The sequence below is a fragment of the Elaeis guineensis genome, chromosome 4, assembly GCF_000442705.2.
Source record: "Elaeis guineensis isolate ETL-2024a chromosome 4, EG11, whole genome shotgun sequence".
Taxonomy (NCBI): Eukaryota; Viridiplantae; Streptophyta; class Magnoliopsida; order Arecales; family Arecaceae; genus Elaeis; species Elaeis guineensis.
Window position 1 is genome coordinate 27101741 of NC_025996.2, and position 11607 is coordinate 27113347.

The window sequence follows — 11607 nt, forward strand, 5'->3', positions numbered from 1 at the left end:
ATAATGTTGAATGTGCTTACTTTGATCAAGTCGAAAAACTGCATGATTTTGGTGCTCGAAATAAGGAAAGTATTGCACGGTTGCTTTGGGCATTTTTTCAGTACTGGGCATATCATCATGATTATACGAATGATGTTATATCTGTTCGAACGGGAAGCATCATTAGGTAAGTATCTTCAGCTATTTACACCAGCTATTGAATATTGCAACTTTATACTGATTTGGCTTCGTTCTGATGCTTATTCTACTACTTCTTTGTCTAGATTATAATAACTTTTCATGTTTAGCTCATAAATATTTTGTACATAGCCGTCTCAAGCTGGATAAAGGAGGGTTGCAATAGGTTGAGGCTAGCATAAAAACTATTGTCACATGATATGAACATGAATCCATTTATAAGATTTTTCTTTTATGAACTGTCATATGCCTTTTTTCTTCCCCATGAAGATACAAAAGTGAGGTGGTAGATGGATCTTTCTGTTTCTGCTTGGAGAAAAGAACAAGGCAGCAAAAATAGAGGCTAGCCACAGGAGAGGATTTGTGACCAACTTGCTTGGTTGAGGCTGCTCCTCTTGTGGACCTATACTTTTTTCAAGTGATATTCTTGCTACCTGATTTTATAACCAATGACGATGAATATATCGTTTGTTGCTGTTTGGATTATATTTATGTCATTGGTTGGTGCTTATGAACTATTATTTCACTAGCCTAGATTTCTAGCCTGCCTTTAATAATCCTTAGGAGGCCACTTCTTTGTTCAATATCTCAATTGTCTAGGTTGCTTTATGGCCGTCCTGTTCCACCTGAATGCTAGTTATATCCTTTGGGCATAACACAGGTGCTCTTTCTTTACCCACATCTCCAACCCTGATCCAGGATCACTTCCTAGTGGGAGTGGACCACCCCACAACACCCCACCCCTGCCCTGGGCAAGCTCGTCCCCTTTTCCTCTATTCACACTCTTTCTTTTTTTATTCAATAAGTACATCCCACCATAGAAGCACTTGGACAAAGAGAAACAAAGAAGCAAATTGTAATAAATTGGTAGAATTTCATTGAATCTACTCCAAACAAATTGATCATTGAAATTCACATCGATTATGCCCCGTTCGGGCACCACATGAACCAGATACGAATGCTTGTAACAATTTCTTTTTTATGATGATATGATTTGTACTTTAGGTGATAAAATTTATTCTGCATGGATTTTTTTTTTTAATTTAAAAAAAAAAAAGTCATTCTCTTCACTAGTCAAATTCTCTGTCATGTGCTGGGATCAGATCTTGTTATGTCCATCCAAAAATCCTTAGCATGGGATCATGCATTCTGGATCCAGTCATTCACTTATTCATAGATGTTTTTTTTTAATTTATTTAATAATTTTTAGGTTCATTTGCTGTTATATTTTGAAAATGTGTTAGGATACAAAGATTATGTATTTCAGAAGGAAATGACATTTTTTGTAAATCAATTACCTTGACTCAGATTTGTGCATGCAACCATACATTTAATGGCAAGCACAACCTCAAAGAGGTTGGAGGATTTATATTATTCTCATTGGTTTTATTTTATTTTTTCTTAATTTTCTAAAACTTTTATGCTTCTAATTCAATGTTTAGCTTTTTGTTTTGGGCACTAGTCAGATCTAGTTCATGGTGCGGAGCATGAATGAAACTCGATATCCATATTGTACTGATGTATTCAACCTCTGCAACATCAACCCTTTTTGTCTTTTATGTTGTATACAATAATTATTAATTAACCATGGAACATTTCTTAGAATACTAGTCAAATTCTTTGCTAACCTGAAGGATTTTTCTGGCAGCAAGCAAGCTAAGGATTGGACAAGGCGGATTGGAAATGATCGTCACCTAATATGCATAGAAGATCCCTTTGAGATTTCCCATGATCTTGGCCGTGTGGTCGACAAGTACAGCATTAAAATTCTGAGAGAAGAATTTGAACGAGCTGCAGAAATTCTGCAATACGATTCGAACCCCAGTGTCACTCTTTTTGAGCCTTATGTACCGCTTCCATTGCAAAGTTCAGACCAGTAAGGGAACGTGAATAGGTTTTTCTAGTTGTAAATCCTTACTCGTATATTCTTGTTGCTTTTGGAGGAGCAGTTTTCTTATAGCTCCTTTGTGCATAATATGCATTGTGACAGTATATCTATTTTCTTCTGTAAAGAAACCACTAGTTCTATAGGTTATGCAACTTATTTATTTATGAAACTGATCTGGTTTACATCTGAATTGTAGCTGGTTTATTCGGTTGTTTGAAGGATCCCCTTTTCTTTTGTTCCTTCATCGATTTTGTTCCATTTTCTTAGGAAAAATCACTCATTGAAAACCGCCTCTGCCGGTTGGCTGGTCAGGATGGAATCCTGGACCTTGGAGGAAGAGATGAATTAAGTGAAACAGAAACAAAAGTTTGTGATCTTGTCAACACATTACACGTGGATCATGGCCATCTTGTACACAGTTTTTCGGTATCAAAAGGGGCAAGTTTGATATCGTTGCTAGGGTTTATACTGGAAGAAGTTACTCGTTACAAGACCTTATTTTTGATTTTTGACTAATATATAGCGCGTGCTTCATGCAGGCATCAGAACTGTGGATTAACTTTGTATATATTTTTGGGGAGTCTGGGACTTGAGCACTATTTTATTGCAGTGGTTGTGGAGATATATTTTTATCCTAATTTTCTTGTTTAAGCTTTTTTGATGATGCCTCGTGCTTGAGCACGAGAAGCGTTTATGCTAACTTACTGTAATCAAAGCCCGACAGATGAATGATTACTGCTAAAAGATACTATATAAACACAATTAAATTATGTTTACTTATTTAGTTTTGGTAGTCGCAAGGGGAAAAACCCCAGGTACAAGAAGAGGAAAGAAAGAATAGACTACAACAACAAACTCCCATTGAGTCAGCAGAGGAATTTGAGAAGGAAAGTCATCTGCCCAGAGTAAAGGGTGCACCAAAAATGACGCCAGATTTGCATGGAAATCTGCACCATGGTTTCCTTCCCTAAGAACACAAGCAGCTTTGGAATCATCTAGAGAGCACTTCGTCGATCTAATGTTGAGGAGGTAAGGATGATGAAAGGAGTCTGCACCATTAATTCATGCCAAAACAGTTGCTGCATCACCACCTTGTAAATGAATTTTTTTGGTGGCTTCAAGCATGCTGGCTGCTGTCTTCATACCCTTGTACGTAAGCAGTTAATTCATTGTTGGGGGCAGTGAACGAATCTCGCACCAGCTCCTTTCCTTTTTGTTTACCGATCCATCAAAATTTATCTTGCCGTGTGCCAGTATTGGAGGCTTCCGGTGGGTGATGCTTTCAAGAATCAAAAGTATAGATGTTTGCAGTGAGTTGATCTCACGGTTGTTCAGAGAAGCAACTATTAGTGAGCTGCTGCTTTCATATCATATTTGGACCTTAATAATCCAAATGGTAGGCTATTAGTTTGCATTATAATGTTGGCCACTCTTTTGAAGAGAAGTGCATCCCACCACTTTTGAATACGAGGCAGCCCAAGACCACCGTCCTGCTTCGACTTACAAATTACATCCCATGAGACTGCATGGACTTCGCCAACATTTGCAGCATTCATGCCCACCATTGGAAGTTGCTCAATACTATTTATAACCATTCACAACATTGTGAGCTGGCAAATGTATTGCCATGGCACAGAGCACTCATTTAATGGGTGTTAGGCGACCAGTAAATTGCAAGGATTTCCATTTCCAAATCCAAGTGGCCGTGATCTTCTTTTTCGTATATTGCAAATCACCTTATTTTATCCTTGCGCCTTTCAATGGAACTCCTAGATAACAGAGGCTTCACATGCAACTCCCGGTGGGATATCAGGACTATAGTAACCATCGATTTGTTCAAATTCACCAGCTGGCCCGACTATAAGCAACGGTCCTCCCAAGGTCTCTCTAAACGATCTGCTGTCCCGAGCCCTTGCTCTTGAGACAAGTATGCAGTCATCCGCAAATAATAAATGGTTATTTGGCCCCATGTATATTCTCCCTGGTCGTAGCCTTATGAGATGATCAAACGATCATTTCAAAGAACAAAAAGATAAGGGGATAGGGGATAATCCGACCATTTTTTTCTATGGAATCTTTGTGTAAAAAGTCTAAACCCAATCTAACCTAACTCAATTTCAAAGTAACTTGAGTTAAAATCAAATTGAGCTGAAGTTGGATCTGGCCCAAGCAAATACCAAACCCTTTCAGCGTTAGGGAAATTCTTTCTGCCCATGGGTGGTGTAGAAAATCCTATCTAAAACGCATCACATTGTCTAATTGGTCCACATACTCACTGCTTTCTAATACGCATTTTATGTATACAGTTTTATTTTTTTATTTATAATTTAGAATGACGAAAATGTCTCTATTCTTTGAAAAAATTTATGACATCCCATATCCATATTATGATATCCTGCATACAGAAAGTCATAATTTTTATCTACAAAATATCATAATATAATGCAGAATGTCATTAATTATATGTACAGAATATCATAATTTTTTTCCAAAAAATAAGGATATTTTCATCATTCAAAATTTTTAAACCAAAAAGTAAAGCTACAGGCATTGGATGCGCATTAGAAAGTGGTTGGACAAAAATACTCCTTTTCATATTATGATATCCTGGATCATATTATGACATTGTACATGCAAGAGTCATAATTTGACATAAGATATCATAATATATACAGGATATTAAAGTTTCTTAAACTATATTACGACACCTTCCTTGTAAGAAGTCATAATATGTCATAGGATATCATAATTTTTTTAAAATATAAAAATATTTTCATCATATAAAATTTTTAAATAAAAAAAATAAAATTATAAATTTAAATATATATTAAAAATAATAATTATATAGATTAATCTATAAAAACGCCCCACCACAGATTTTCCACGCAGCCGACGGTGCACAAAGAATTTCTCTTCAGCCCTACAGCCGGCTGGCCAACAAATTAAAAAAACTATTTCCTTGTAAATGCTGCTCTTCCTACCTCCACGTGGACATCAAGCCCATGCTAGCAACGGTAGCCTCCTGTCAAAGAGTGCAAACAAAAGAAGTTTCCACGTTGCCCCTCCTCAAACCCTCCGCCTCGTAACAACATTCTCCCTTGATCAAGACGCAACCAAGTGACCAACTTTCAGGAAGAAAAGCTTCAAACCTCGCCAACCTTCCCCTTCCCCTTCCCTTTCCTCAACAAAGCAATGATTCCTCTCATCCCACTCTTACCATTACGTCTTCTTCTTCTTCTTTCCATCTCTTCCTTCCTTCCCACTGCCACCCCTTCCACCCACTTCAATTTCACCTCCTTCACCCCCAACACCCCCGGCATCAACTTCTCCGGCGACGCCTTCACCTCCGGCGACAACGTCATCCAGCTCACCCGCAACAGCGCCGACGGCAGCCTCTTGCAGAGCTCCGGCCACGCCGTGTATGCCACCCCGATCCAGCTATGGAACCCTGCCACCCTCGCCATCGCTGACTTCACCACCCACTTCCGGTTCATCATCAAAGCTCTCCACCCGACCACCTATGGTGATGGCCTTGCCTTCTTTATCGCTCCGGTCGGCTACGAGCTCCCGCTAAACTCTAATGGCTCGTGGCTCGGCCTCTTCAACTCAACCACCAATAATTCTATCTCAACGCAGCTCGTCGCCGTCGAGTTCGACACGTTCATGAACTCATGGGATCCTGACGACAACCACATCGGCATCAATGTCAACTCCATCGTCTCCAACGTGACGCTTACGTGGGGCAGCGACATCAAGAACGAGAGCACCGGGTCGGCGCGGATCGGCTACAACTCCACATCGGGCCAGCTCTCTGTGTTCCTCACCTATGGTGACGACCGCTATAATGGAACTCCAAGCCTGTGGCGCCGCCTCAACCTGACAGAGGTCCTTCCAGAGAGGGTGATCATTGGGTTCTCGGCCTCCACAGGAGGCCTGACGGAGCTTCACCAGATTATTTCTTGGGATTTCTCCTCTAGCTTTGTTAATGACCAGGAGGCACCTTCCAAGAAGATGAGGAAGAAAACCCCTTTGGTGGCGGCCGTGGTGGTGGGAGTTGGACTTATGGTTGCATGCTTCGGTTACTTCTTGTTCATTAAGAAGAAATCACGTGAGAAGGGAGGAAAGGAGGCGGACTTGGTTTTTAATGAATCAATGGAGGATAAATTGGCTGAAGGAACCGGACCCAGGCGGTTCACTTACAAAGAACTAGTCCGAGCTACAAGAAACTTCAGCGAGGAAGGCAAGCTCGGGCAAGGAGGCTTTGGAGGTGTCTACATGGGACTTCTCAAGGGTAATCCATCGTCCGAGATGGTCATGGTCGCCGTCAAGAGGTTCTCAAGAGGCTCGAGCCAAGGGCGGAAGGAGTACGTATCGGAGGTGACGATCATCGGCCGACTACGGCACCGAAACCTCGTGAGATTGATAGGCTGGTGCCACGACAACGGAGAATTCCTCCTTGTCTACGAGTACATGCCCAATGGCAGCCTTGACGCCTACCTCTTCGGCAAGAAGTCCTCCTTGTCCTGGCCGGTGCGGTACCGGATCGTGCTCGGCCTGGCCTCGGCATTACTCTACCTTCATGAAGAATGGGAGCAGTGCGTGGTGCACAGAGATATCAAGGCGAGCAACGTGATGCTGGATTCAAGCTTCAACGCGAAGCTGGGCGACTTCGGGCTGGCAAGGCTGGTAGACCACGAGCTGGGCTCGCAGACGACGGTGCTGGCGGGGACGTTGGGGTATCTGGCGCCCGAGTGCGTGACGACAGGCAAGGCTGGGAGGGAGTCGGATGTGTATAGCTTCGGAGTGGTGGTACTTGAGGTGGCTTGTGGGAGGAAGGCCATCGATCCCAAGGCTGAGGAGGTGGAGCAGAGGCTGGTGAACTGGGTGTGGGAGCTCTATGAGAGGGGGAGGGTGGTGGAGGCCGCTGATGGGAGGCTCGAAGGGGAGTTGGATGAGAGGCAAATGGAGAGGGTGACGGCTCTGGGGCTGTGGTGCGCGCAGCCGGACTACAAGTTGAGGCCTTCAATGCGGCAGGTGGTGCAAGTGTTGACGGCGGAGGCTCCCGTGCCGAGCCTGCCGAAACCGATGAAATATGATGCCCCACCAGCGCTGGATGTAACTAATTTTGCTTGCACTGGCACGGGGACCATGGATAGTTCTAGTTCAAGCAGTCGGTATCATGGGTCATCGCAGGCATCTTCGGGGGCTCATTCTCCTACTAATCTCTCTTGCAAATTAAATGCATAGGAGCACGGAGGAGCCTTGAATTCTTTGGGTAATTTGAGTTTGTTTTCGCTTTTTCCTTTTTTTTTTTTTAAGAAATAGGAGTTTTGATTTGAATTGAATTGAGGAGGTGAAACTAATGGGTTTAAGGTTGCGTTTGATAGCTGACAATCAATCCAGATTATTGACAATTTAAAAGGATCCCTTCAGATTATCACGTTTGGTATGTTTTTTGAGTTGATCTCTCATAAAATAATTCGGATTACGAAAGAAAGAGGTGGCTATCCAGATTACCTCTTATAAGATAATCTTGTAATAAATTTTTCGACGAAACTATCCTCCTTCCTTTCCCCTCTCCTCCCTGCACGGCGCCACCCGTGCCTCTCCCCCAACCTGTGCCTCCCCCCCACCCCCCAACTCCTCCTCCAATGGCCCCCGCCGCCTCCAACGCCGCCTTCATGGCCCTCATTGAAGGCAGTGCAACGGGCGGTTCGGGGGGTAGGAGGCGGTGGCCAGGGAAGTACGGGCGATCGGGGGACAGGGGGCGATGGCCAAAGCAGCACGGGCGTCCGGGGGGTCGGAGAGGGGTGGCAGTACGACGGGTGGCTGGGGGGCCGAGGTGCGGTGGTCAAGGCAGTGCGGACGGTCGGAGAGAGGGGGCAGCGGGATGGCCAGAGGGTCGAGAAGCGGTGGCCAGAATAGCGCGGACAGTCGTGGAGCCGAAGAGGGATGGCAGCTAAAGATGGCAATCGGGTCAAGTCGGGTCATAAATAGATCGGATCAAATGTGGGTCGGATCATAAATGTCCAAATCTGAATCCGACCTGTTTATTAAACAGGTCAGGTATTGAAATCTAAATCTGATCTATTTAATAAATAAATTATCCAATTCCATCAGTTAATCTATTTATAATTTATTAAAGAAAAAAAAAATGGAACCCGTTTCATAACCTGTTTTTAAATTTTTTTTAAAGAAGACCTACTCATCTAATTCACCTTTCCATCTCCAATCTCTCCGGCTTTGCCTCCGTCCGCGCACTCCGCCGCCTCCATCCGCCGCTCTCCGCCGCACTCGTCACGGCACTCTAAAACCCATTGCAGACTCTCTTCCCCACCCCCATCACCTCCACTACCAGCTGCTCATTGATGAACTACTCGAAGACCAGCGGCCATGCCAGCATCGGCACACCAATGGCCACCGCCTCCAGCACGGAGTTCCATCCGCAGTGGGTCAGAAAGGCCCCCACCGCCTTGTGATCCAAAATCAATACCTGCGGGGCCCAACTTCTCACCACCAATCCCCTCTCCTCCCACCTTTTCGGCATCCACTCTTCCGCCTTAGCGGCATCCTCGGTGGTTCCCTTCACTGCCCAGAGGAACGCCCTTCCCGACACCTCCAATCCTACCGCCATCTCCTGGAGCTGCTCCACCGTAAAATGGCACCAGCTCCCGAAGCAAACGAACACCACCGAATGCTCTTCCTTGGTGTCCAGCCACTTTAGGCACACCACCTTGAGAGGAGGAACAGGTGGAGGAGGGTGCCGTGGGAGGACCTCCTTGAGAGGAGGAACAGGCGGAAGACCTCGATCGCTTGATCTGGTGGCGACTGATTGGTGCGAGCGGTCGGTGGGAGCGAGCGGCGGAGCAGGTGGCGTGGGGGAACTCACGAACCTCGGCGTGCCAGCGTGGAAGAGGGAGGCGATGGATGGTGAGGCGGTGTCTAGGGCTTTTTGGGAAGGAGAAGAGGAAAGGCGACTGATCAAAAAAAAAAAGGAAAAGGCCAAAAGCACGAACCATGCGGCGCTGAAAATTTTCGTGGGTCGAACACAAGCCGTTCAAATTTTATCACCCATGGGTCATGGTCCAAATATTTTAAATAAAAATAATAAATAAATTAAATAGATTGAACAGATTGAAAAATTTAAATTCAAAATTTATTTAATAAATAAATTAAACAGATCGACTCATTTATAATCTGAATCTGTTTAAGCCAAATTCAAATCTGTTTAAGATAGATCGAATGTGATCATATTTTGCCACCTCTAGTGACAACATGATGGGCAATCAAAGGATCGGGATGTGGTGGTCAGGGCAGTGTGAGCAGTCGAAGGCACGATTGGTGGGGGGAGGCAGGGGAGAGGGAGGGTCGGATCGTGGCGTGCCGACTGGTGGGGGGAGACAGGGGAGAGGGGGGGTCGGATCGTGGCGTGCCAGAAAAGGAGAAAGAAAAAAATAATTTAAAATAATAATTTTTATAAAAATAATAAAAATAAATAATTTTTATAAAATAATAATAATAAATATTAAAATATTAAAAAAATTATATAATAATTTTTATCATTAAAAAAATTAAATAAATAATTTAAAAATATTAAACTAATAATTTGATTTAAAAATATTTTAATAATTTGATGTTATATTATCAGTAATGTGATTGTCATACTAAACATGTTAATGAAGATTTTCAATAATTTTTCTACAATATTATCTATATGTATCAAATACAGCAATCAATATTACTGATAATCTATCTAGATCGCACGTAATTCAGATTATTAGATAATCTAAATTATTACTATTCAGTAATGCACCAAATGCAACTTAAAAATATTTGATAAATTAGTACCATAAAAATGCAGGAGGTTATGAGATAAATTGGATTGGATCACTGAAATGCGAGAAGCACGGTGCTATATTTACAGAGATTGATCAAATATATGCATCTCCGGACGGAGAATGCATACCTGGCCATTGCTTCTAGTTACATGGCTTGCTCATCTTTCCTTTTCATTTTCAAATGACAAGCCTTGATATAAGTCATAATCTCTTACAATGATTACGATTGAGCTTGCCGTAGCTATTCACAATACACGGGGTCGCATGGATCATCCAGTCCACCACAGGTCTCAAAGCGCTCCAAATTCCGTCATCGATCCGGCGGTACAGCTCTCAAAGCAGGCAGCTGATGATCCACCGGTGGATTAATGCGAACGAAGGTGAATCCTTTTCTCGCGCCAAAGATGCACCCTGACCCCACGGAGTCCTTACATTGAGCGGCTATTATATATATTATAAAATAAAAATTATGAGAAAATTTTTTAATATTTAAAATTATTTATATAAATAATTTTTTCTATATCACGTATCTCTATATCTAATAATTTTTAAATATTAAATTTAAATTTTAAATTAATAAAAAATTATATTAAATTTTATTTATATAAATTATATTATATTATTAATGTATGATATTATTGTATTCTTACAATTAAAATCTATTTATATAGATAGTTGAGAATAGAAAATGATATTAAGAATTTAAATAATATTATTTTATTAATTATAATTTTTTAATATGATCAGATTTAAAATTCGTACATTGTTATGGGCTCAAAATTAATTTTATATAATATTGATGCAAGACGAGAATGCCAAAATATTTAAAATGCTTGATGCAGTAATGTCTCAATCAAAATAACCAATATAATTTTTTGTGCCACTAACTAGTTTACTGGTAAAACTGAAAAGGCAAACGAAGGCACCTGTCCCTCTTAAATTACTCATTCGTATATAAACGAAGGCACCTGTCTCTTTTAATAAAAGAGAATAAATTTTTAAAAAATATTTAAATATATCTGAAAAAAAATTATTATCTTATCTATTTATTAGAAAAAAAATTATATAATTTGAATAAAAAAAATAACTGTTCAAAAAGATAATTCAGAGATAAACAATGAAATTGTTGTCAAATTTGAGCCATTTTCTATTTTTATTTCACACCTATTATTCTATATACGTATGTATTATCAAGAGGTTGAGGTGTTTGGACGTAGCAGCAAAAGAAGAGAGACTAAGAAGGCCAGCAGAAGAGAAGAGAAAGAAAAGTTGGAGATCAAATGAGAAAAGGCAAAAAGTTTTGTTGAAGTGATTTGGAAAGAGTATTCAGATAAATTTTTTCTCTCATTAGTTTAGATTTTTTTTCTCATCAGTTTAGATTAACTATTATGACAAATCATAAAACATTAAAGCTTTCTTTAGATAAAAACATCATTTGATGGATATTCAGACGGTTGCTAGTGCCGATACAGTAGCCGTCTATTCCGAATTAAATGAGGATCTGAAAATTGCTTGGATTATCCAAATAATTTTCGATACAGATTAAAAAAAATTATTAGAGAGGATAGGATTGCTACCGGCAGATGTAGTAATCATCCGCTATCAATAAACTTAAGTTCTCGAGATTGCTTCGATTGGCCAAACAACCTTATGTAAAAAAAAAAATATTTAGTAATTAGAAAAAAAAATACCATTGATTGAGGG

General features: G+C 41.1%; 1 protein-coding gene and 1 long non-coding RNA gene across 2 annotated transcripts; both read left to right on the plus strand.

The window, feature by feature from the left end:
- The first annotated feature begins 19 nt into the window (after window positions 1-19).
- LOC140857222 (uncharacterized) lies at window positions 20-2255 on the plus strand. The gene is made up of 2 exons (XR_012140823.1): window positions 20-166; window positions 1826-2255. It is a non-coding gene; the product is annotated as an uncharacterized lncRNA (long non-coding RNA).
- A 3002-nt stretch (window positions 2256-5257) lies between these two features.
- On the plus strand, window positions 5258-7312 carry LOC105043231 (L-type lectin-domain containing receptor kinase IX.1-like). Its single transcript, XM_010920700.3, has one exon. It carries the CDS (start codon window positions 5258-5260, stop codon window positions 7310-7312), a length of 2055 nt encoding a protein of 684 aa, XP_010919002.2.
- The last annotated feature ends 4295 nt before the right edge of the window (window positions 7313-11607 follow it).